The sequence below is a fragment of the Liolophura sinensis genome, chromosome 8 (assembly GCF_032854445.1).
Source record: "Liolophura sinensis isolate JHLJ2023 chromosome 8, CUHK_Ljap_v2, whole genome shotgun sequence".
NCBI classification, from domain to species: domain Eukaryota; kingdom Metazoa; phylum Mollusca; class Polyplacophora; order Chitonida; family Chitonidae; genus Liolophura; species Liolophura sinensis.
In genome coordinates this window covers 53,166,349-53,193,543 of record NC_088302.1, presented here as the reverse complement: position 1 = coordinate 53,193,543, position 27,195 = coordinate 53,166,349, and the positions used below count along the sequence as shown (strand labels likewise).

The following is a 27,195-nucleotide window of genomic DNA, read 5'->3' as shown; positions in this document are numbered from 1 at the left end:
ATCATGGCTGCCACCAGCGAGGGACTTGTGCTATGAAGACGATCAAATAGAGTGATAAAATGGGTGCTGGAGCCAGTAGTTCTGTAAAAAATATTCAGATCCAGAGTTCAAACCGCAATAACGATACAGAAATAAAGGGAAAGTCCATAGAAAGGTACGGGATAAACTAAGAAATGTCGAAATAAACCTAAACGTGTGTTGTTGATGATGTTGTTGTTGTACAGCAAGTACTTGTTATTGTTTTTTGCGAATCTCTTATTAAGATTGATTTCTCTCGCTCTGCATTTTCCAGATCTTCGATTGTTTATCCATTTTTGCGTACAAATGTTAAATGTCTTAAACACGATTAGACGTTATATATTCAGTGCATTCAATCTGGGGTCAAGATAGACGCCTATCTTAATCCCAGATTCACTACAAGGACAAAATAAGTACCGCTACCGTCTTTGATGCGTCTTGAGTATGAAATGTCAAGGGTACAAATTGATATAGGTACAAAACGGTGTAGGTATAAAGGACTAGAAACGTTTATGTTTTTTCCATTTTAATATAGGATTTAACACGAAAGGCACACTAATCTAATGAGTCTTTTTTTTCCTTTTCAGGCAAAAGGTTCAAAGACCTTTATCTCCATGCACTGAGGACTGTGATAAAACAAAGGTCAGTAAGGTTTTAACATGAAGTTTTACAGATTCCTCCATTATTTTTTGCAATCATCTAATGAACAACTGAGGCCCTGCTACCCTTAGAATGGAAGTCATCTTAGTAAAAGGCATCTTTCCATTATACATTTGTTTCAGAATGGTGATGCAGCAGAACAAAAACAGATGCTGGCAGATCTTAAGAAACAGGTATGTCATATACGTATAGCATAGGAGCATGGACTTGGCAGTTGCAAGATTTGAACTTTAGAATTAGAAATATATTTTAGTCAGAGAATATGGATTGGTCACCATAAACATAAAACAGGTTTTGTTTTGAGGTAACTGTAGTTTTTTGCCATCTCCAATACTTGACTATGTACCATTTTTAAGTTTTTGTTTTTTTCCTCTTTGTTCACATTGCCCTGTTGGTACTTTGTACATGGATGGGTTGGATTTGTGTTAAGACTCTAAACCAACACCAGTTGTGGTTATTGTAAAATGACCAGCTAAATAGCTTACAACAAAAAGGGATCAGTATAGCTCTCTGTTTCGATTGCACTGCAGAAGTAAAATGTTGATATTGTGCATAATTAATTTTCAAGCTTACTTTAAAAGCACTATCTGTTCTTTAGTTTGGTGTAAAAAAAAACAATCAAGTAAATAAATAAAAACACTATACTGTGACAGCAGAAAAAAATTAAAGTACCCTTCTGTATTCTCTTTGTGGATTGGTTCAATCACAATATATATTTTTATGCACATATTTTTTTTTGGCATTAGGGTTGACACATGTACCTACTATATGTTTCTTATCCAACAACAAGAGGGCTTATGCATGCATGGTGGCAAACACTGTTATTTTCAAATATGCAAAATCTAATTATGAAGAATATTTGTGTTAATGTTTGGGAGTTGCAGATATATTTATAAGAACACACAAACTATCATACATTGTATCATTATCGGTTTAGCTGACTACATAAATAAACCTTGTTTCTTGATATTTGTCAGCTGAGTTAAGCGTTATACCTGTTATCCAGTGCTGTCAAATAGTCATCATGGACTTGACTAATGTGTGCAGAAAATATTAGGTCTTAACTAACCATTGCCCTAAATTCTGCTGTTCTGTTCAAAGTCAACAGATTATGATCAGGCTTATTACTCTTAATTGCTTATTGCAATGGGTGTACCCTACTTTGCTTTCAGTTAGCAGCCACAGAAAGTGAGAAGCTTGACTTACTGGACCGTATCCACTTACTAGAAGGTCAGATAGAGTACCTTAACACGCAGCACCAGCTGGCCAGCCAGAAGAGCAATTGTGAAGAAACGTTACATGCCAAAGATCAGTACATCAGGCAGTTAGAGCATGAAACAGCTTCTGGTCACGAAGAGCTCACTAAGCTGGTAAGTCCTCACCTCATAATATGTGGGTATACTCACAGGAAAGCTCTGGTCACCTGATAGTGGGTATTTATACAACCTTTTGTTGGTATCTAGTGGGGTTTCAAGGATATTTTATGGAGATTCGCGTGCCTTGAGGAAAAAAAAAATATTTTCCCATGAAGCCCTGATATTGGCAAATATCAACAAGACATACATTATCACCATAACCAAACAATATTAAGGTAGATAAATCAAAGTTTTCCTTAAAACATGTGAAACAGTTGAAAATATAAGGTAATAAAACAGCCAGGTAATACCCAACTGTTTTATGTAGGTGCTGCTGCAGCACAGCAGAAACCTCAGTAGGTTTGGGCCCATGTGTGTAGCTTGCTTTATACCAGTTATTCAGGTTTGCACCCTCTATGGATTATACATGTAGCACATGAACGTCATAATTTACAAGTTTGGATAGAAACCTTACTGATTTTAAATTCAGTATAAAAATAGTAATGTTAAAAGTTTTGTGTGAACTGAATATCTTTATTGTAGTGATGCACATCCTTAAAGCCTGATATTGGTTTTGTTGTAGCGAGTCAAGCATAAGAAAAAGGTCAGATTTCTATCAATGCGATTAGCAGAGGCAAAACAAGAAACTTCTATACATTTGCTTGAGTTGAAGGATGTCATTAATCGCTTAACAGAAGAGAATTCAAGTCTTCATGGTAAGTCAGTCTGTAGGCATACATTTAACTGTATTTATTTATTTATTTGATTGGTGTTTTACACCATACTCAAGAATATTTCACTTATGCGACAGCGGCCAGTGTTAAGGTGGGAGGAAAGCGGGCACAGCCTGGGGGAAACCCACAACCATCCACAGGTTGCTGGTGGACCTTCCCACGTACGGCCGGAGAGGAAGCCAGCATGAGTTGGACTTGAACTCACAGCAACCACATTGGTGAGAGACTCCTGGGTCATTACGCTGCGCTAGCGCGCTAACCACCTGAGCCACAGAGGCCCCACATTTAACTGTATTGACAGGACTGTCTACATAGGGATTCAATGGCCTAAAAATCACTTTGAAAAAATCAAATGCTTTGTATTCACAGAAAATAAAATGATTTCTTTCTAATAATTTGTAAGTCATAAGCAAATGGTATGAGGGACAGAATTTTAGAACAAAATTTGGTGCATTTGATTTTATTTATTTTTTTCCATCTTTGAAGAATGTTATATTTTCTATGTGTTGTAATGACAAGATTTATTTGCGTTTTTTTTCTTCACATTTTGCACAGACCAGAAATTTAACGTCATTAATGTAGGTAGATAATATGCATGCCTGCAATCTGAAGTCATTGCATCAAAATGTATGAGCATCGTGACGTCAAAAAGAATGGTGGTTCGATCTTGTAGAATAAAATTGGAAATATGAAGAACGCATATATGTATCAGCTTATGAAACTCATTGACATTCTTCACTGTGAATATAGAATGGTGAATAGCTACACCTTATGTCTGTCACATGGCATTGTATATCAATCTTTTAGTCTGGCAGTTGAGCTTGTACTCAGACTAGATTGTTTAATGTTATTAACTATGAACATCAGATCTTTCACCAATAAAAAATAGTAAAACAGTTTTGATTTTCTCACTAATACTTTTTCATTTGATTTGTTTTATATTTAATAGAAAAGCTGCATAAATGTGGAACACAAGGAGCGAAATCTCATTTTGCTGAGTCTAACTCCCAGGAGGACGGACGTTCTAAGTTAGTACTGGAACTGTCACAAGAGCTGAATGAACAAAGTGACAGGATTGAGGAGTTGGAGAAGATGCTGTGCGAGCGAGACCAAGCTATCAAAACTTTGCAAAAATCATCCAAGAACAAAGCTGACCACATTAATTGTGTCAACCAGAAGGAAAAGGAAGATGTTGACATGACAGAACTGAAATCACTAATGGCAGAAATGAAAATTGTTCAGAGGCAAAACAAAGGGAAAAGACAGAATGGTACAGGTAAACCTAGTTCTGAGATGAAGGATAAAGGTCGAGGATCGTCTGGTCAGAGCCGAGACTCAGGGCTAGGGTCACCAGGTGAATCTCACGACCACTCAGAATACAGGAAAGACAGACCAATATCATCTAGCAGCACAGTCTCAGGCCTGTCTGTTGGTCTGGCTGATTCAGATAGTTGTCTGCAGTTGGAACAGGAGAAGGTGTGTAGTGCCCCTGCGAGCCACATCCAGGGCAAACCCCCACCCTCAAGCAGGATGAAACCTCTACATATGGACAACTGGAACAGTGATACTGAACCAAAGACCAACTCACTGACAGCCAAGCGGAAGAAAAAGTTTGCTCTGAAACAAAGGATGGATATTGTTGATGTTGATGACAAACCAGGGACAAAACTGAACACTTTTATTGACAGTGACTGTGATATGTAATCTGATCTCTTACTGGAGAGTTTTCGTCAGGATCAGGTGTTTAATGTGTACACCGGTCGCTCACTTGCCTGCCATGCTCCAGCGATGGGTAGTATTCCTTCCTAAATCCAACAGTTATGCACCATACAGTAGGCGAGAGGTACTGATATTCCTGGAGATGGTACAAATTCTGTATGGCCTTGGTGGTCAAGTGTAAGAAAGGGACTTATTGGTTTATGTATGCTACCCAGTGTTCTTGAAACCTAAAACCAGCAGTTTTTTTTTCTCCAGATGAGGCCACGAAACTGACATTGATGGTAAAAGTAATGTAATCTCAAGTGCTGGACCACACAAATGGGATCAATCAAGTCAATATTATGCAAGTAATTTAAGATGCAGTTTTCTATGTTTTTGGGCTCTTAGAGAAACTGACATGTTTAAATAAACCACAGTACCTATCAGGACTACCCATTAAATTATTTTTGACTAAAATCAATTTTCTCTGTATCAGTTCTTTCTTCAGTATCATTTAGATCTCAGTTTATTCACTGTTATCCCGTATTGGTTTGTGAACTTTAAACCATACAGCTGTAAACTAGTTTCTGCCAGGTGTTGGTCACGTCAGAAGGGGAATTTTCCTTCAGTAAATATCAATATTTCATTTATTGAATTAATCAGCAACCATACGGCTTCCATGTTATGTACAAGGTTATTACTAAACCCATTGTTAAGCAGGTACCTGTTAATACACTACCTTTGATGAAAATACGGAGTTTCTATCTCAAGGCACACTTTAGTTTTATTAAATATAACCTTAGAAAAGAGGTTCATGGGTCGCTTGAGATTTTCCTAATGTCATCAAATTTGAGATATGATAGGCATTCGGTTTAATTTTTATACCATCTTCTTTTTAGAAGCACTAAGTCGTATAAAGAACAATGGTAGAAAAATCATCTCATTTAGATGATAACGGAATCGGGAGGATACCATATGCGTTGATGGCCCTTGTTGAAATAAAAGAAATCAATTAATTTTACCTTATTTATTTCGGTAGATGGATGGAAAGAGACCTTTACGGCCACAGCCATTTTGTTCTCACATGCTTGGTAACTATAAATAAACTTTTAATGTGGAGAAACCGAAAACACGATGCCGCGCCATTCGTACCACGCGCTCATACTGTTAGCAGGCAAAACATGGATCGGTTGACGTGAGCGGACACAGCTGTGTTCTCGGTTTAGAGAAATAACTCGCACCTGATTGGTTAAAACTGATAACATGGCGGCCCTTTCGAACAAGAGCTCAAATATCTCAGTTTCGTAAGATCACAAAAGCAAAATAGTACGCTTATTAAACTTTATATTGGATACTTTATCGATTCAAATATAAATGTGGTCTGGTAATGTTTTTTCTTTTAATGTGTGATATGACCGGTTTTAAGATTGAACCAAGGCGTCTAGAATCTGAGGTTGTGAAAATATCATAGTATTAAAGATTTCTGGACAAAAAACGAGGTCACACGTTCTAATTCATCTCCCATTACCTTATCCGTAGAGTTTGTGAAGTTCTGCTACGTAGATTATACATGATCAAGTACGGAAAATAACCTGCAATTTCACCCAAAATAAATATAAAATATTGCTTTTGAGGATTTATCATACATTTCTCTAGTAGGATATCCTACTGTTCAAAGGTCAATAGAGCTCTCAGAAACAAAATAAACAGCTTTGTGATCGTCGAAATTTTACGTCATTTATAGCCTATGTATGTACGTGAATTCTCCCCTCGTCTTCCTGATCCACTAAACCAGACAGCCGGCGTAAATGCAAAGAAATAAAATAAAGTTTTGATTTATTTTATTATCTCTCAAAGTTTTTATTAGAGGGACAAAGGAGCGTGAATTGAATTTGATTCGAGGATTGTTTTTCTGTTCAGATAGTTTTGGGCAGGGACAGCTCACTGTCACTACTAGTTTACTGCGCCCGTGTGCATGTGTGGGTCTGTTTGCGCAGTATAACGTTTGTTAATCAAGGCGACTTGTCTTCCATCAATATGGTGTGAATATATTGTCACGTGGGAAAGTTCGTCAGCAAGGTTGATGGTTGATTTGTCCTCCATCCACATAATCGCCTTTGTATAAGTGAATTTTTTTGTTAGTATGGCGTTAATAAGCAACTTTTCTAATAAATAAATAAATTGTGCTAATATAGGGGGGCCTAGGTTGTCAACCCATTATGCTACGTATGGTACCTATCTACATGACTGCATATTAAGTGTCTTGTTTGCCTTAGTCGAAATGGTTATCACGCACATTAAATCCCACCCATATACATCGTAGTCATTGTCTTGGTGACATCCGATCTGAGGACAGACGGGTATCTGTTGAGCTCATCATGTAACACGATAGGTTCAATAGAATACGAAACTTTTGCTTGTAGTCTATATGTAGTCTATATGTGTCCCATCAGTGAAAATCACGGGATGTCAGTACAGTCTTAGACATTCGTGGAAAGAACATAATATTTGTCTTTATATAGGCATTGCATTTGGCGATGACACATTTGCGGGTTGTTCAGGCCTAGTTGGACTATTTTACCATTGAAGATTCTGAGTATGACATTGGCATAGCTAAGGCTGTATGTTAGATGTGAACGCTGTCATACACACTGGTTTAGAAATCATCACTCTGATTAGTCACGTAAGTATGCAGTCTATGTATTTCAACTTTTTCTCTTTTTACAGAGTCAAATTCAAAACCAGGAAAAAAAGTAAATTATGTAGAGTTAGACAGAATGTTTGCTTATTTCATTAGAAAAGTTGTCAATGAATTACATCATGGCTGACCACCGCGTGTCCAAATGGATCGCAATACACGTTCTAAAACTTTCATTGGACTTATTCAAGCAGCTAGCTATAAATTTCATATACACAGATATAGCACACTCAGGCTGCTAAAATCCATGCATAGGCTCCTTAATGTCGCATCTCACTTTAATGCACAATTACGATGTATACTATACTCCACGGGAGACCACGGGAGAATGTTATATCGTACACACTCTCGAGACTCATTTCCAAAACAACCACGAACACCAGTTCCCAGAGAAGTATGAAATAAATATTCAATATACTAGTACATGTATATGTAAATAGTAAATTCAGCTGGTAACATGTAAAAGAGAAGCAGTCAGCAGTTTTCAGCGATGCACAGAAGACGTTGGATATTCTAGGGAAGGTCATGAATTTTAAAAGAACACATTTTACAGAGGATCTTGCAAATATATACTCCGTAGACTGGTCCCTTTGGTATATTACTAAATAAATAAAGGTTACCCCTTTTGCCATGTCACGTGAGAGGAGACTGTTGTCCAGAAAAAGGTCCAAATATAAGGTTCACCATCAGAGTTATCTGTGGCTCTTTTAACTCCAATGGAGATGCATAGGAGGTGCTTATTTCAGAGAGCAATAGGCTTTTTGGTCAACAACATAACCTTTGACGATGCAGCAAACGGGCCAACTTATGTCATCATCTGACATAACGTATGGGATCGTATAACATGACATATGGGATCTGTGTCATATTGTCTTAATGTCAACATTGTATTTACTATGTCCCTTGCAATAATCTGGTAATTGTGTGTCAGCCCACTGATAGGTCTGCCGATGAGCCAGGCCATGCACCTGATTTGGCTTGGACTAGTAGACCTATTGTTTATTAATCTCACAGCCTGGGCCGGCAGACGTTTTGATACTCTAATCCCGTAACTCCCTTTCATCTGCCTGTCTAGCAAGACAGAGCGTGTCAGGTACTTGTCAAGTGAGTAAGAGAACAGGTGATTTGTTTGATTGAGATGTTTGATTTAGTCTAAGGCCTTACCTTAACTTGGTAAGGCAGATAGGAACTTACTGTCACATTAGTAGGTTTGTGCACTCGTACACTGCAAATCCAGAGTGTGTTCTGCCTAGCATTAGGGAGCCTATCTCATGTTATTTAATCAGTTGTATTGGAATAATCCTACCATTAATAAATTGTACATAGTTGTTGTTGTGTTACAACACTGTCTTCTGGATTTATTTTGTAATCATCGAGCCACATTCCTGCTAGCTTCCCAACCAGCAATTTATGGATAGCGGCTCGGTGATAATACCACAGTACGGGTACTCGGTATTGTAACATTCAAGTCTCAATGCCGATATCTCTGTTGTACTCCCTCTTCGGAGCACCTGTCAAAGTCTTATTTGTACTCCCTCATCAGAGCACTTGTCAAAGTCTCTGTTGTACTTCCTCATCGGAGCACCTGTCAAAGTCTCTGTTGTACTTCCTCATCGGAGCACCTGTCAAAGTCTCTGTTGTACTCCCTCATCGGAGCACCTGTCAAAGTCTCTGCTGTACTCCTCATCGGAGCACGTATCAAAGTCTCTGTTGTACTTCCACATCGGAGCACCTGTCAAAGTCTCTGTTGTACTCCCTCATCGGAGCACCTGTCAAAGCCTCTGTCGCACTACCTCATCGGAGCACCTGTCAAAGTCTTTGTTGTACTCCCTCATCGCAGCACCTGTCAAAGTCTCTGTTGTACTCCCTCATCGGAGCACCTGTCAAAGTCTCTGTTGTACTTCCTCATCTGAGCACCTGTCAAAGTCTTTGTTGTACTTCCTCATCGGAGCACCTGTCAAAGTCTCTGTTGTACTTCCTCATCGGAGCACCTGTCAAAGTCTCTGTTGTACTTCCTCATCGGAGCACCTGTCCAAGTCTCTGTTGTTCTCCCTCATCGGAGCACCTGTCAAAGTCTCTGTTGTACTTCCTCATCGGAGCACCTGTCAAAGACAACAAGCAAAACACATCGCTCTTGTGGACTAGCTGCCACTGAAGTGAGCTAAAGTTTGCAGTGTGGAAAAGGGTTTATCTTTTTTTCTTTACTACTTTTTAAATTTCATCTTTCTTATCTGTTTACGCATTAGGTGACAGGTTCGCGTAATTTTATATTGCGATGCACAGTTTCAGTTTCTAGAAATTAAAATTTCTCAGTTATTTTTATACACTGTGCTTCTTTAAATCTTTATAGTTCTGTTATTTAGGGGTGTTTCAAAAACTCTGCTATATAAAAGAGGTACAAATATAAAGTTTCAGAGGCGTCCACTGTCTACTTAATAGATATTTACATACCCTCGCAATATCTTTGTATATTGTTGTGTTACAGACGCATAATCAGAAAGGCGTAATTGTTGCAAAATTCTGAAACCCAGCTCTCTAGTTGCATTCGCTTAACTTAATGTGATTCACACTTCGGTGTTAGACGATGGTCCATTCATTCATTCATTCATTCATTCATTCATTCAGTCAGTCAGTCATTCATCAGTTTATTCATTTGTTCATTTATTCAATCCTTCAGAATGGCAGCGTGGATGGGTAATGACATGAGAGAGGAACTGACGTGTTTTATTTGTCGTGATCAGTTACGGTCACCTGTCTTTCTCACTTGTGGGCACACATTTTGTCTGGGCTGCCTAGACGACTACCATCTGGACCGTCCGGGTCCCATATTGACGTGTCCTTCTTGCCATGCACACACCAGACTGCCCCCAGAGGGAGTAAAAGGGTTACCTGTGAACCACGCCCACCTGCGGCTGTTGGAAAAGCGGACAGCACTTAGAAGGGTGCCCTGTCTGGTCTGTGAAGCCATCCCACCACGAGATGCCGTGAAGAGCTGCTTACAGTGTAAGCTGTCGTACTGTGCACCCTGTTTAGAGCAGCTTCACCCGAATCGGGGGAACTTAGGGCAGCACGAGCTGACCGAACCACGCCTCTCCCTGGAGGAGAGCCCAGGGGAACTGTGCCCAGCTCACGGGGAGAAGTTGTCCCTGTACTGTCGGGACTGCAACAAGCCAAGCTGTCTGGTGTGTGAGAAGATCGGAAGACATCAGCAACACCGCCTTCTCGACCTGGAAACTGCCTACCAACACATACAGGTATTGAGTTACATACGCCAAAATAACTGTGTGTTCACTGGCCTCCATTCAAGTAGAAAAGCGTGGCTAACTGCTATAAAGCGTAACTCTCAAACCAGTCGATCAGTCCATGACCAAGGAGGAAGTTTCCTCGAATAGTCATGCAGGTGATTCGGCTTTAAGTCAAGGTGTTTGTCAAGTACCTGGGGAAGAGTTTTGGATTATGCGGGCTCTGACCGGCTCCCGCCACCCATAGCTTACCGTCGTAGATATTAAAAGGCACGGAACACTGGCGCGCCCACCCATAACAAAATACTGTCAGATACATGCAAATGAGGTGATTCCTCACGCACGCATACAACTACCAAACGTGAACAAATACATCTGTAGATTCAGATATTATCTCACGCAGAGAGCGTTATATTGTTTTACGCAAACATACATATATATGAATACAGTCACATGCATGCGCACATGATATATCATCATACGCATCTTCTCAGACATTAGCTCATGCACTGGCTCGCAGAAATGACGCATGGGCAAACATTGCACGAGGACACACCGATGTGCGCAATACTATTACATAAATTCATCGTGATTATTTCTGGGGCCTCCGTGGCTCAGTCGGGCTAGCGCAGCGTAATGACCCTGAAGCCTCTCACCAATGCGGTCGCTTTGAGTTCAAGTCCAACTCATGCTGTCTTCCTCTCCGGCCGTAAGTGGGAAGGTCTGCCAGCAACCTGCGGATGGTCGTGGGTTTCCCCCGGGCACTTCCCGGTTTCCTCCCACCATAATGCTGGCCGCCGTCGTATAGGTGAAATATTAAGGCGTAAAACACCAATCAATCAAATAAATAAATAAATGTGATTATTTCTAATTATCATCCTTTATTGTCGCTTTTCCCAGGTGGAAATACGAGGAAAATACAATTATCTATATTCAAGATTGGCAAAATCCAAAGGTGATTTGAGAAGGTTGGATCATATCTTGAAAACACAACAGGTAGGCATAACTGGATTGCCAAGACGTGAGTTCAATCCCACTATCGGTCAGAGAAATGTGGTTTCAAAATTTCCCTTCATGTTTACATTGCTTTCGGGTCCTTGGTGGCAAGATGTGCTAAAAGGCGCTCCCTTCTGTGCCCTTGCATCCAGTTCGCTGGAGACTGTTCCCCAACAGAAATTTCGCCACTAAGTTGTCATATACATCGGTAATACATGTATACTCCTTGCATTTCATTTTCCGACACCCACAACACTGGTCGTCATAACGAATCGTGCCGGTGAAAAAATTCTTCAGTATGGCGTTAAATCACAACCAAATAAATAAATATTTTATTTTGTGTGACTGACCATGTAACATAACGACACTGGTCTGGGCAATATGATCAAAGGTAGCCAATGACATATTTAATGTATTTGTCCATATGGACAGAGGTAATCTTTAACATATTTACGACGGTGGTCTGTTACATATAGCATGATCCAGATTCAAACCCGCGAGCACTCAGGGGATTATAGGGTAGCAAAATTTGTTTTTGTCTGGAACCAAATACATAATACTCCCTTACAATGACAGATTAACTAGTGTCAGCTTCCACATACAACACAATGACAAATTAACCAGTGTCGGTTTCCACATACAACACAACAACGGATTGCCGAGTGTCAGTTTCCATATACAGTACAATAACAGATTAACTAGTGTCAGTTTCCATTATGTCTTTTCTAGCCTGACATACAGCACAATAACATATTAACTAGTGTCAGTTTCCATATACAACACAACAACAGATTAACTAGTGTCCATATGCAACGCAATGACAGATTAACTAGTGTCAATTTCCACATACACCACAATAAGAGATTAACTAGTGTCAGTTTCCATATACAGCACAATAACAGATTGACTAGTGTCAGTTTCCACATACTGCACAATAAGAGATTAACTAGTGTCAGTTTCATATACAGCACAATAAGAGATTAACTAGTGTCAGTTTCCATATACAACACAACAACAGATTAACTAGTGTCAGTTTCCATATGCAACGCAATGATAGATTAACTAGTGTCAGTTTCCATATGCAACGCAATGATAGATTAACTAGTGTCAGTTTCCACATACAACACAATAACAGATTACCTAGTGTCAGTCTCTATATACAACACATTAACAGATTAACTAGTGTCAATTTCCACATGCAACACAATAAGAGATTAACTAGTGTCAGTTTCCATATACAACACAACAACAGATTAACTAGTGTCAGTTTCCATATGCAACGCAATGATAGATTAACTAGTGTCAGTTTCCACATACAACACAATAACAGATTACCTAGTGTCAGTCTCTATATACAACACATTAACAGATTAACTAGTGTCAATTTCCACATGCAACACAATAAGAGATTAACTAGTGTCAGTTTCCACATACAACACAAGGACAGATTAACTAGTGTCTGTTTCCATATACAACACAACTACAGATTATCTAATGTCGGTTTCCACATACAACACAATGACACATTAACCAGTGTTAGTTTCCACACACATCACAATGAAACATTAAGTAGTGGCAGTTTCCACATACAACGCAATGATACATTAACTAGTGTCATTTTCCTTATACATGTACAACGCAATGGCACATTAACTAGTGCCAGTTTCCATATACAACGCAGCGACACATTAAGAAGTGTCAGTTTCCATATACAACGCAGCGACACATTAAGTAGTGTCAGTTTCCATATACAACACAACAACAGATTAACAAGTGTCAGTTTCCATATACAACACAACAGATTAACTAGAGAAAGTTTCCAAATACACAAAATAACACATTAACTAGTGTCAGTTTCCATATACAAGACAATGATGCATTAACTAGTGGCAGTTTCCACATGTATCGCAATGAGACATCAACTGGTGTCAGTTTCCATGTACAAAGCAATTCCATCGCACTCTTCACTTTGTGCTGTAGAGAATCGTGAACCAATTTCAACGTCACGTGAACGAGTCACATGACAAGTTGATGGACGTCATCGCTGAGCGGAAATCCTCCATACTGAACAAAACCGGTCAAAAAATGGAGGACTTTGCTAATCGAGTCATCAGCAATTCTCTGGCAATACGGAACAGCGTGGAGGATAACGAACGCTGCTTCACTTTACTCTCGGAAACGTTGTCTGAGAGTAACCATCTAAAATTTCTAGAGGTAATCCGTTGTGTTTCAAATTAACTGCCTGAACAGTGCTCCTCGCTGTTTTAATACAGTCCGTTTCATTTTAACTCTGTTTTAAGGCACTGCAACTCTCTATTTGAAAAAGACTGGTTTCATTTTATTTTTTTTGTAAGAAAACATCTCTGTATGTTTTAGCACACGTTAACGTTGTTTTGAGAAACAGTTCCTCTTTAATTTAAGTCATTTGATTGTCATTTGCCCCTAAAGTGGAGATAAATGATCTATACGATCAACACTGTCCACTTGCAGGCTCAAAGAAAAACATCCGCAATATATACGCCGTCTAATTCTCTAATTTATGCAACACTCTGCCTTACGCTCAGAAATGCTTTTTGAAAATATAATATAAGACATATATCTCGTGATGTGTAATCACAAATGTGCTGATTGTTTTTGCAGACTGCACCGGCATTGAAATTGAGGTAAGTGTCCCTCATTGCTGAATGGGATATTCACACACGTATATTGTATCTGGGAACTGAAATATTATCTTCAAGACTTTCGGGAAAGTCTGGGGAGCAGATTCCCAGGATTCCCAGGCTTGTGACGCCACATTAGCGTTCAACAACATTTTTATTGGGTTTGATCTACATTTTACTCTGATAGGTAACGACTTATGGAATTTATTTAAAAGCTCTTCCAAACAGAATTGACATCTGAATGAATGATTATGGCTTAACGCCACATCGGCAGTATTGACATCTGTAGAGAAATTAGCGAGAAAGTAATACCGAAGTTGGTAAACCATTCAGTTTAATGATATTCTTAATGATATTCTGATCCGATGTGTTTCGATCGGGAGTGTTTGTGACCCACCAGATAAAGTGTTAATACTTAGGCTTATATTAAGGTAAATTGGCTCAGATATGCATTACCCTTACCATGGGCAAGATTAAAAAATATCTGTACGGCATCTTCAGAATTTTGATCAGACTCTATATATTCAGAAAAAATGAAGTCGCTTATTTAATAGAGAAGAATACCTTGCATTAACCTAAGTATTACGTTTATAAATTCATTTTTTTGGAGACAATGAAATTAACACTGAAAATTCCGTGAGACTTGATAGTTAGGTCTGGGTACATAAAGTGTGTTTTCTACGTGATTGTTTCTATTTTAGACTTGACATGGCTATACGACTGTCCCATCAAACGGAACGGAACACCTCCCACGTCTCTCTGCGGACGGAAGACATTTGTTCAGACATAATACAGCGGGGGTTTTACACGATCACCATCTCCGATAACATCCGGAAGGACGACCACGTCACAATCAAGGTCAAGGACGGACAGCTGGCCAACTGTGAGTGTAACGTATGGAAATGTAATGTAATGTAATTATTATTTTTTAAATGGCTACAGCAGTAATAATGTACATGTCCAGTAATCTCCAGAAGCTAAATGCGAGAAACGGCAGGTTTATGTGTAGAGAAAGCGTGGAAATCATCCACTTCTCCAGTAGTTAAGTACGAGAAACCACAGGCGTATGGGTTGAGGAAGCGTGGAAGTCGCCCACTTCTTCAGTAGCTAAGAACGAGAAACTGCAGGTGTATGGGTTGAGGAAGCGTGGAAGTCATCCACTTCTCCAGTAGCTAAAATACGAGAAACCGCAGATGTATGGGTTGAGGGAGCGTGGAAGTCATCCACTTCTCCGATAGCTAAGTACGAGAAACCGCAGGTGTATGGGTGAAGGAAGCATGTAAGTCATCCACTTCTCCAGTAGCTAAAATACGAGAAACCACAGGTGTATGGGTTGAGAGAGCGTGGAAGTCATTCACTTCTCCAGCAGCTAAGCACGAGAAAACACAGGCGTATGGGTTGGGAGCGTGGGTGTCACCCACTTCTCCGATATCTAAGTGCGAGAAACCGCAGGTGTATGGGTTGAAGGGGTGTGGTAGTCACCCACTTCTCCAGTAGCTAAGCACGAGAAACCACAGGTATAAGGCTCAAGGGAGAGTGGATGTCACTCACTTTTCCAGTAGCTAAGTACGAGAAACCGCAGGTGTATGGGTGAAGGAAGCTTGGAAGTCACCCACTTCTCCAGTAGCTAAAATACGAGAAACCGTAGGTGTATGGGTGAAGGAAGCGTGGAAGTTACCCACTTCTCGAGTAGCCAGGTATGAGAAACCGCAGGTGTATGGGTGAAGGAAGCACTTAACGAAAAGAAAAGCACATTTCAATTTTGGAAGACGGGTTGTTTTAAATTCCACACTGTTAACTCAATAACTTTGATGTTGTTGATCGCATGTGGCATAATCATTTCCGGCCTGCAAGAATAATGGCTTTGCCTCAAAAAGCGTAAGGTAATTTCGATTTGAGCTGAATTATTTAATCCATCTAACCCTATAAACGCTACTGAGACTCGGATCTGATCCATAACTTAACTTTCTTATGAATGCAATGTATATACAGTGTAACAATCGGTTTGAAAATACTTACATGTATGTACTTTGCTTTTGTTCCCGTACTTAGTGTTTTCCTTGAAAAGATGGCTTAACGTTGATATTTAAGGACAAAGGCTGAAGTAACACCTAAAAGTGTATTATATAGTTGTTCATGATTTGTTCTTTAAGGCATAATAACATCACTTTGCAGTAACTGTATACATAAGATGATATACGATAATAAGCGATCGTTTCGTTTCAGCCACATGTACAATGCAGTGAATGACCTTCATGTAGGCTTACATGAAGGCCGTCGATGTTGGTGGATTGAGCAGATTTACAACAACGTGTCAAAGATTTAATCTGAATTTAATGGACAGATAGAAACAAGATTATAGGACTTATCCAGCGGGTTCACTGTGCTATGCTGTCACCATGGGACAGACAGTGACTAACGGTTACAGTGAACACGTGAAATAAATGGTCAATCTTACAGCGATATACATGTACCATCATGAGTTTCGTCGAGGAAGAAGTTTTTTCATGTGTTCAGAAGTGGTACATGCGTATAGGGAGGTAATTCGAACACACGGATTAGTAACCATCTGCAGTCTGTACCCAGTATCATAATTACTGTTGCAAAATAAAAAAATGTTGCAAACTGAGCCTGAATTTCAGATATACACATTGGTAAACTACTCTTGCATTAGTAAAAACGGAGATGTCAAGGCATCTTCACGTACCGGGTAAATTTTAGGTGTTACCTGAGCTTTCGGTCTTCATCCCGTGGTCTTTGTCAAGATGGTCGAAAGCTCATGCCACAATTCGAATTTCCCGCATACGTGGAGATGCCTTGACCTCTTTAATATTACCGTTGACCTCACTACACCTACACCTCACATACGACTACAATACATGTCAAAGGCAGTGTGTAATTCCTCTTGCATTGTTTTGTTTTCTTATTTGCATGTTGTTTAACGCCAAACTCCATTTAATTTTTCTCTTACGGCCGCCAGCTTTATGAACCACTGACGTAATTTGCCAAGGTGTTGGACATTGGTAGAAGACATATAGGTTTTCAACGAAAATAAAGCTGCGCAAAAGGCCCCACTATGGGCCATTCATTGTCGCTAAGGCCTCAGGAATAATGAATGCTGGGTAATCAAGAGATTCCCTGTGTAAACAATTGATTGACCTCACCTTTCGTGTGTCCTAGCGATATAGAGACGAGTATTGGTTAATGTTTAAATGAATAAAACTGCAAATAATCAGCCGGTTAAAGCCCGGCACACATAAGAGGTATTTGCTAAGCAAAAATTCATTCATGAAACTTACCTTAATAACGTTATTCTCGCCTGCGGTGAACATTTCTGTAAATTTTTGCCCTTTGTGGCTCTGCGCCAAATATCTAATGTCTGTGATAATTTCTTTCATTCATGTACGATGCCTTACCGTGTGCGGCGAACGAAGCTTTTAGTCATACGACAAAGCGCAGTCATTAGGTGCATGCACATGTAGGCCTATATAATGTCGACTGCACAATGTATGACTAGTATGTATCCGTTATAAAGTTAAGAGAAAACCGTTCCACTTTCGTTCCTATTATGTAGACACTGGGCGGTGAGGTATTTACGAGAGGTGACACATTTGGTACGTGGATGTGTTATAGGCTAAGTGCAGATAATGTCCGTGGTTACCTGCGTGAAGCCCTCACTCCTCCAGCCTCATCCTGCCCAGGCTCCTTATTCCCGTCTCCGGATGTGGCACACTGGTGATCAGAGTTGCCTGCCCTGACCTTCGACCCTGATTTCTCCAGATTTTTGTTGAAAGTCACAATATCTACACCCAGTTCGGTTCCATGTTCAGGCAGCTCTGTAGCCATCTTAAAAAACATCAATGAAATTGATCGGCAAAAGATGAAAATGGTGAATAAGTCATAAACGGAAGAGGAAAAACGAAGGGTCCTCGTCCTGTTATTTTTTCATTATACCAAATTTTTACCATTTGCACTCTTCCTCCTACCCACAGTCTGCCCTCCTCCACCTACCTCTATGTGCCTACCCACAATCTGTCACCTCCTCCCACCTCTTTTCATTTAAACTCTCCTTCCATTTCTGTGTGCTCACATTCCACCTCTTCCCACCCAGACTACTCACCAACGGCTCTTCTCCAACACAATCTGTCCATCAACGATCCACCTCTTTCCACACAGACTGCCCACTCATGATTCTTCTCCTCCAACACAATCTGTCCATCCACCATTCACCTCCTCCCATGCAATCTGCCCAGCCACACTCCACCTCCTCCCACCCAGACCGCCCACCCACAATCCTCTTCTCCAACCCAAAGTGCTCACCCACGTCCTATCTCCTTAAACCCAGACTGTAGTGCCAGCAAATAAAAAAAATGAATAAAAACTGAAGTCGACCAACAAAATAAAGGTCCATGCACGCACATGTACACTGTAGACTGTGAAACACATAAAACTACAATGTATCTATGTAAAGAATAAAAATTCCATAAAACGATTTCAGGGCATTTCCTGCCGTCTGGCATCCCAAAAGCTTCCGAGGCCAAGGCGGCCCCGCGACCTTCACCTTTTGTGGTGGGATAGTCGACCGATGGCCGTATCACTTTCAAACTGCTTCCAACGTGCCTGCCTGCACAAACTTGCCTAATGCAAAATTCAGTGCAGACCAATATAAAACAATTCACCTAGTTTTGATGAAGTATTAGCTTTTAAAGCGCAACATTGTACGGTGTGTGTGAGTTTTATATCTGTGAGTCATTCTTATTCAAACCACTTAATTATATGCAGACGTCCTACTATACTCCATGACGATCCGTGCCCTATAGGTTACCAACTAGGCGGAAAATGTCGCGCTCCCCTAAGATTAGCCTTTGGCGCAGTTAAGCTATTCATCATCTGTTTCATTTGTCTAAGAGCTGGTTATCGTTTGTCATTCGTATAGAACATTCTTTGTGTCTTTCTATCATCACTGAAAACTGTTGACAGCTTCTCTTGCACGATTCCGTCCTACTTTGATACTTTATATGATTACTCAGTCCTTTGATAGTTTGCATGTGCTACACGTGGTTTTGGAATTTGACCCTGCTTTTATTAACAATAGCGGCAGGTGTTACGACGGAGGTAGGGAGGAGTCCTTTGGCGACTTCCTGGCGAACTGTAACTCATGTGACATATAGACTTGAATATTATACTGGTATGAAATAAATTCTGATCAATAAACAGAATCAGGCCTACCGTAAATGTGTCATCTCATGTCATACAAAAACACATACAAAAAGGTGTTTAAACTTGAAGGTCATCTGTAGAAGAAGGAATGATTATGGCAATATTTCAGCCATATCGTGGCGATCATCTGTAGAAGACAGAAAGCAGGCGAGCCTTACGAAATCAAGTATACTGACTACGATGTCCAGGCAACTATTTGGCATCTGCTCAAAATATGATAATCACTATAAAGATGGCTTCTCTTGGAAACACCTGTTGTCATTGTAGTTAAAGGCTTACTTAGCTAAGTGAGCTTCATTAAATCGCCGCAGGAAAAAAAAAAACAATACCAGCAACGGGGAATAACTCTAAAAACAGGCAAAAAGCCTGTAAGTCATAAAGGGACATATCGCCAAAAGAAATTCAGAATTTCTGAGCTGATTCAGCTAAATACAAATACGAGTAGCATTTGACTTCTAACTAAACCTACTGGGTCTATTTTTTCCGAAAAATGGCAATCGAGAGAATCATAAGGGCAAATCCGTCACTGGTTTAAACTGTCCGCCTGACGAGATAACATGAAAATAAGGCAGTCCAAAGATTCCCACAATGCAACGTTCACTCGTAGATCGCACGTGTAAACAATACGATAGATTGAAAGCGTATTATAAGTCTAGTAAACCAAATACGGTCTTCCTTTTCATCCATAATGTTTTATAAAGTATTCATAATTTTCAACGATATGTACAGCACAACTGAAGTTACATGGTGGAATATGGAACCAGATGAGGACATCTCGCCCAGCAGCCCGAGGGTCAGGAGAGGAGGACGGTGTAAATCGCGCGCAAACGGTATCGTTTGCGGGTCGCGGGCCACGAGGAGACGAGGACGATGCCGGTCGCACGTAAATTGTGTTTGACTGGGTCATTCTTAAACGTTGCATTAGACTAATGAAATGAACTTGTAGAAGCTGCCAAGACAAATTATAAATTGGCAGAGTTTCGTCTGAGTAGAAAATGCTTAGATCTGTGTATAACTGTTTTGTTGCGTCACCTATTGAATATGTAGGTGTAGCTCGGGACAAGACCACTGAATATCAGATAAACACTACAGAAAATATCCAAAAGGAAGCCTTGCGTGTTATCACCGGTTTAGATAAACGCCTTGTTTCTAACCTACTGTACGAAGAATCAGGTTTCGTACAAATGCTGTACGACGCTACACACTTCGCCTGCTATCCATTCAAAATCACATCAGTGAGGCATCGAGCAATGTATTTGAAAATAATCACCAACATATTAGCGTAATCCGTACCAAATCAGGATAACAAACCACTAGCAAGTTTCCAAGAAGAACAACCATCTTAAGTAATTCTTTCTTTTCCACAAACTGTGCAGGAGAAGGACCAGAGGAGTTGGGTGAAGGGAACACATATTTTCTAATCCCATGGGGTTGCACTAGTTCGAAGCAAGACTTCGAGCCACCTCACGACAGTATGTTGTGCAGCCAGGCTTTTCCTGTGTGGCCGTTACGTTAGATGTAACTTACACACGATGTGCGGAATGTCTGTGATGAACAATGTACATCCTTAGGACAATGAAATGAACTCAGTGGAGTGATCATTTTTTAATTGTCATTTGTTATTAAACAATATGATTCTTGGTTTGTCTCATCATTAACATACAGTGTGGGTGCAGATGGAAATATATCACATAGACACATGGACATGGATCGTCGTCATATGACTGAAAAATTGTTAGGTACGACGTTAAACCCCAAGCACTCACTCACTCATAGACATGGATGGATAGATATTGCATAGATATAGGGGGATATAGAAAGATGTAGGGAAACACTATATGAATACTTTCATGGACATCGTTCCTTGGTAATAACATTAAAAGGTGACATTCGAGCTGAAGTGTCAATTCTATGATTGTTATAATTTACAAATTATATACCTAGGCCACAGGGGATATGTAATGACATGGTGAGAGTGCTGAGTGGATGGTTCAAGGGTTTAACAAATGTAGCCTATTGAGACACAGAGCCATTCGTTTGCTGAGGCAGATTGGTGTTGCCAAGAAAGGGGTCGTATTTTCAAAGCCCTACCTTTTAGACTACCGTGTATATTTGGTTTCGCCTCGTAACTAATTAACATGAAAGTAACGGGAATTTTGGAACATTGTTCACCATCTCTTCGGCGGGTAGGAAAGATTTTTTTTTTTTGGCAATTGGATAAATTTTTTTTCTGAACTAAACCAAACCTGTCATGATGAATAGCCATTATTCGGGGACAGTAAGGCTCCCACTCCCCCCTCCCCAACAGAGAAATGCACATTTGTCCTAATCAGATGACCAGGTCTCTGTCCGACTAACCCATCTTCATGTAGCAGCCCTGTCAGACGGTTGTGTGTTGAAAATGTTCACAGCTTTTGCTTTTGTCAAAACGTGGGAAGAATCCCATCACACGTTTCGGCTTTCCTATTATGACAACCAAATAGACAAACATGAAAAATGTCAAAGAGTTCATTAAATATTTAGTAAAGTTACTACAAAACTCAAAGCTTCGATACAACAAAGCAGTATGTTTGCTTTGAACACCTCGGGACTACTAATCCATTTCATTGTGACTTTTCAATAGCTGAATAGCTGAAGCAATCGCGCGAATGTTGCTACTGTTTTCTTCCAACCTTTAACCATTTTAACCATAACTCCATAAAACTACCCAACACCCCCTCTGTACATGTAGAAATCAGGCGAGAATCTGCTTGAGAAATTACTGACCAGTATCAGTTTTAACCAGCTTGGGCAAGATAAATGTAGTCGAAAGGTTAGCTTCTGAAAGACTAGCGTACGGATTTTTTTCATCACTCATGATATAATTTGACACAATCAGTATGGTTTTCGACCATTCCATCTGGCACTTGGCTGCACAAGTTCTCATCTGTGAAGATCTCATTGGCGCCATAGATGAGATCTCGGTCATATTGAGACACCGAGACGGGACGTGAAGACTAAAGCGACATGCTCTTGGGTATGGCCCCAGTTCTATTATTGATTAATAATGATGACATTAAGTCTGTAAAATGTATGTTCATCTTCTCCACCAATCACAAATATCGTATAGAATCCATTAAAGCTGAGTTGGAAATGTATCTACGTGTCTCCCAGCCAGCTGCTTGTCTCGTAACAATGCCCAAACAAAAACACGATAGTCTATCCCATTAACAGATCTTTTGTTAGTCCATACATTTTTTTTTACAACACATGGAATTGTCTGTGGTGCCAACGATACAAAAAGTGTTGTCTTTTGTAGTAAACAGTTGGAAACCACATATGCATGCTGTTTTCGAGAAGATCTTAAAATGTATTGGTCTTCTAAACTGTATCGTGAAATATGCGAACAGGAAAACTATGAAGACTTTATAATGCCGCTTATTTGGCCTTATCGGGACTTACTTGAACTTTAGAAGTAGTACTTATCCAGCTTATATGAAACTCTCTTTGAATGTTTGTTTCATCGCATACACGTCACCTCTATTAAACATTCTCTCTTCTTAAATCTGCAAAATATATATTCATGTGGAAAGCTATGCGGTTACTTATGTCTCCTCATAAGAAACAAATTTTTACATCGTTCTCACCCTCTTCCAAGTCGCCGTGCAAACTTGTATGGCCTATAGATACCTATCCAACATCAACAGCACACACAAAACAACAACAACAAAAAAATATAGGCCTCTACACAACCCAAACCTCTCCAAAAACATTCTTCCGTTAGTTGGTCCTGTAAGGAACGGCAAAAAAAGTTTTGTAACGTCATTGGTTCATTACCTTATTTTAAATATTATATTATATTGTCAAACAAGCACTAGAGTACATAATGTCATTTGCTATATATGGGATGAGAGTAAACAATCAAACAAGCAAAAAATGTTTAAACAAAATATATGAATAAATTACAGTGTTTGAAATGATGAAGTCCTCTTAAAAAGCTACTTAAAACTGTTTGTAAAGAAAGGGAAATGATTTAACAAAGTTGACCATTTTTAAGGTTGTAACAATTAATATTAATATAAATATGCTCTGTGATAACATGTTCTGGATTTGGCAGAAATATTCACTTTGAAAATGACACGAGAATGTTTTTCTGGACGACGGGGAGGCAAGATTTTGAAAGAAATTTAGCTAAATTTACGTCTTGCTGAATGGTTGGTCTTAAAGATTTAATAAATCGGTCATCGTTAATTCGAAATCAGTTTCCAGTCTTGATATTACGACAGCATTAAAAACTAAGACACAAATCACTTATATTCATTACGCCTGTGTATGAGATCATTAAACCACAAAATCAGATTATCAAACCACAATATGAAACAGGAAAGCAAATGCACGGCGGCTTGGAAGAAGGTGAGAAGTTAATTGTGTAAATGGGTGTAAAGATTCATTGTAACTCTGTCATTGTGTAAAATCATTTTGTCATTTTGACCATTTCATCTTTTATGAAATCAAAGAGTAATACGGTCGTACACTGCACAAAAAAATCAACAATGGTACACATATATTAACAGAATTATTGCTGAAAATGACTATCCATTATTTTGGGCGGTAATGTCCATCAGCTTATGGGCCTACGCTACGTATCCTGGGGGAGTATTAGGGTTGGTGGGTAATTAGGAGTCCTTTGTTCTAGTTGTCAGATATCAGTGGATCACCACACGTGTCATTATCAGCTGACCAAGTCTCTGTTCTATCAGTGTCACCAGGAACCCTGTCAGACGTTAGTAAATTGAGGTTGTTCGCACTTTTGGTTTGTCAAAACGTGGGAACAGTTCCAACATAAAACTCACAATATTTTCAGCTAATCGTACAGATGTAGAAAAGCGAATGACGATCAAAACAATTTATTAAACTCAAGACTGTAACAGAGAAGTAACATTAATAAGTAGAATGTTATCCTACTACGTGCACTTCCTCCTGCAAGGTAGTGTACAAGACGAAAACTGTATGGATACCGGCAGTTTTACTGCACCGTCACTTTCACCTTTCACTTTATCACCTACTGGGTACCAGCCAATGGCGTCTTCCTCGAGTATTTATCAGCCAGTGACGTCACCACCTTTTAGTTCCCAGCCTATGACCACAGCACTGATCGGGGGGACACCGATGGCCTCTCCATTCAGATACCAGCCCATGCGGCCACAAACGTTGAGTGCCTCTCAATATCAACCGCCGTAATATATCGGAAGCAAGCTCTCTGTCCCATCCGAGGATATGAACCTTAACTGGCTCCGGAATGTTTCTACTATTATTCTACCTTCTTCCAAACACTAACATATATCTATATACTAAACGGATTTGCATATTTTTTTGTATTCAATGAAACCGATTACTTGATCTCTATACCTCCGTTGTAATAGTGCTGTAGTAGAGAAATTGAAAATTTGATGCGTTTTTTTAAAGAAGTGTGGCATTGTGTTTCTGTTGATTTCCTGCAAAAAACTGTCTGGAGTGTGTTCATATGGTCTATATGATGACAGTTTTAAGGGTTAAATGTAATTTTGTATATACAAGGGGATGCACTTAATGCTAAATAAACTACATAGTCTAAGTAGAATATGTTCTTGTTTTGATTAGTTTTCTGTTTTATGTTTTAAAAAATGGCGCCATGAAGGAAAGGGGGTATTTGCTCCATTTTACATGAAATCGTAAAAATATATATTTTGTTCTTTTACTTGTTGTTTAATACCTTTCTCAAGAACTTTTTACATGTACATATAAAATGGCGATCAGTTTGATGGGCGTAGGAAATCCGGAGCAAACCAGCGACGTTTGGCAAATTTTAGACGAGCTTTCCAAAGGACCGGTATGCATAGTATATTACTGGAAGACAAGTATAGGTTTAAATTGTCCCATGGGCGTCGATAATTGTTACCGAGACCCTGAGTGATAGGGAGGAGTCTGCAAATTCAACTCGTGTGTCTTACTTAGTACATATAACTGATAGCACGACCCGCTTTCAGAAAAAAATGCAGTTACACGATAAGGGACAAAGAAGTCTATCTAGCAACAGGGATCAGGTCAAAACACACGCTAGCCACAACGTTCTCCACCAAAACGCGCGTTTGTAGCAATGTATTTATTTAATTTAATTTTTATGAAGCATTTTAACATTATAGGATATATTTTTAAAGAGAAAATTGTGCATTTTGGAGCACTTAAGTGGGACCATGTGGTATTTGACTCAACCACGGCATATGGCAGCAGAGATTAAGACAAGGGAAACTTAATTTAGTTTAATTCTCTTTTCTTCAAACAAGTTGTATGGATTTGCCAACGTACATTTTTTCTCCAAACAAGCTGAAAAGACTTAGAGACAATTACGCATTAACTGAAATTGTTTCGATGGTCTTAATTGTTGCCATATTTGGTGTCGCCTTTCTGTAATGCGTGTTATCATTCGTGTTATGGCAATGTGCCAGCTAGTGCATAGGCCCAGTCAAATAAATAAATAAATCAAATGACATCTTAAGTAGGCCTTACTTTCTATGAAGTACATCTTTAATTATATTTTAAGACAATTGAAAGAACTTCCGAGTTATTTCCTCAAAGATGTGTAAGGATTACAAATTTTCGTTCAAATTCCCTGATCCATAAGCTAATTCTCCACACTCCAATCGACCGGTGTCCAATCATTACTTGTTGATGGACATTAAACGGTCCGCTGTCATGTAAAATAGACCTAAAAGTACATGATATGTATTTAGCCGAATGGCTGGACATGAATAACGTGTTGTTGTATGGGCAATGGGAAAGAGCGGTCTATTGTGAAGTTTATGGATAAAGCTTCTACACAATAACAGCCTTATCGATTTTAGGACGTAAATCATTTATTACATGCATATATGAAGTTAATGTAAAAGACACAATATAAATCATATCATTATCTCGTATGTACTTCCTACCAGGGTACATTTTAGAGATTGGTGTGTGCACGTTTCGGTTTCTTGAAATAATAAAATATTTTCCGCTGAATAAATCTACATGTGTGCTTGATACTTGTAAACTTAGTTTTCACGCGATATGTATCTGTTAGCTGTTACATGGTAGGTGTAAGTAAAATTTGTCAGCACATCGCTTATTCTTTCAAGTATTCAGTACGCAGGTACAAACATTATGAAAACAAACAAATCTATAAATGCTTTAACTCTACATAGGTTTAAAGATAAATGGAGAATGATGATTCTGCAAAGGCAATTTTTCTCTCATTGAGATAATTGTAGCATTAATTTCATCTTTAAAAAAAGAAGGTTAAAACACATTGCAGAAAAGATTAACTATTTCCAATATATCGGCAGATGACCACTTGTGTCAATCTGGCATATACAACTACTAAGCCACATGCGTACCAGCGTTCAGTTTTATAGCGTTCTAAGCTCTAGTTGTGACGTCATTCTATTGAGAAACTGTAATTTCTCCCTGAGGAAAGAACAACAGTCGTACTTTCCTAAATTCGCCCAAACAAGCATATCCTGGCCATGTCGCCATACACAAGGGATCAGAGCTAAAACAGAACTCCCTCCCATCGCTAAATACAAAATTCGAGTATTATGTAACATTAATTTACATAACAAAGCCCTCGGTGCATTGCGCTTTGTACTTTGTTTATACAGATATGTACAATTACTCGGCAAATTATATTATTATATTTTCTAATATATGAACAAAATTTGATTTGCGTAAGATTAATTTCCTTTACATTTCATAATAAATGATTTTACAAAGATTTGCCGTTAAAGTGATAATGGAATCAAATGCTCAATGATAGTTTAACAGGCAAATAATAATAATCTTTGTCGATGTTTCATAATTTTTTTTTGCCAGAGCGGCTATGCTCAGTCATAATGATCAGCTTACCACTAGCTTCCCGCA

General features: G+C 39.2%; 2 protein-coding genes across 2 annotated transcripts; both read left to right on the top strand.

The window, feature by feature from the left end:
• Positions 1 to 22: 22 nt before the first annotated feature.
• On the top strand, positions 23 to 4,914 carry LOC135473915 (uncharacterized). The gene is made up of 6 exons (XM_064753847.1): positions 23 to 154; positions 606 to 660; positions 801 to 851; positions 1,851 to 2,048; positions 2,617 to 2,749; positions 3,717 to 4,914. The coding sequence occupies exons 1-6, from the start codon at positions 60 to 62 to the stop codon at positions 4,469 to 4,471; spliced, it is 1,287 nt and encodes a 428-aa protein (XP_064609917.1). The 5' UTR covers positions 23 to 59; the 3' UTR covers positions 4,472 to 4,914.
• Positions 4,915 to 7,008: 2,094 nt separating this feature from the next.
• Positions 7,009 to 16,912, top strand: LOC135473913 (probable E3 ubiquitin-protein ligase MID2). The gene is made up of 7 exons (XM_064753845.1): positions 7,009 to 7,148; positions 9,841 to 10,417; positions 11,306 to 11,401; positions 13,382 to 13,615; positions 14,042 to 14,064; positions 14,763 to 14,944; positions 16,288 to 16,912. The coding sequence occupies exons 2-7, from the start codon at positions 9,842 to 9,844 to the stop codon at positions 16,305 to 16,307; spliced, it is 1,131 nt and encodes a 376-aa protein (XP_064609915.1). The 5' UTR covers positions 7,009 to 7,148; position 9,841; the 3' UTR covers positions 16,308 to 16,912.
• The last annotated feature ends 10,283 nt before the right edge of the window (positions 16,913 to 27,195 follow it).

Bases quoted from the DNA above. Each gene is read 5' to 3' on its own strand.
- LOC135473913 (XM_064753845.1), top strand. From the start codon at position 9,842: ATGGCAGCGTGGATGGGTAATGACATGAGAGAGGAACTGACGTGTTTT. The intron at 11,402-13,381 runs GTAGGCATAACT...TTTGTGCTGTAG, and splicing joins ATATCTTGAAAACACAACAG to AGAATCGTGAACCAATTTCA. The intron at 14,065-14,762 runs GTAAGTGTCCCT...TTTCTATTTTAG, and splicing joins GCACCGGCATTGAAATTGAG to ACTTGACATGGCTATACGAC.
- LOC135473915 (XM_064753847.1), top strand. From the start codon at position 60: ATGGGTGCTGGAGCCAGTAGTTCTGTAAAAAATATTCAGATCCAGAGT. The intron at 155-605 runs GTACGGGATAAA...TTTCCTTTTCAG, and splicing joins AAGGGAAAGTCCATAGAAAG to GCAAAAGGTTCAAAGACCTT. The intron at 852-1,850 runs GTATGTCATATA...CTTTGCTTTCAG, and splicing joins TGGCAGATCTTAAGAAACAG to TTAGCAGCCACAGAAAGTGA.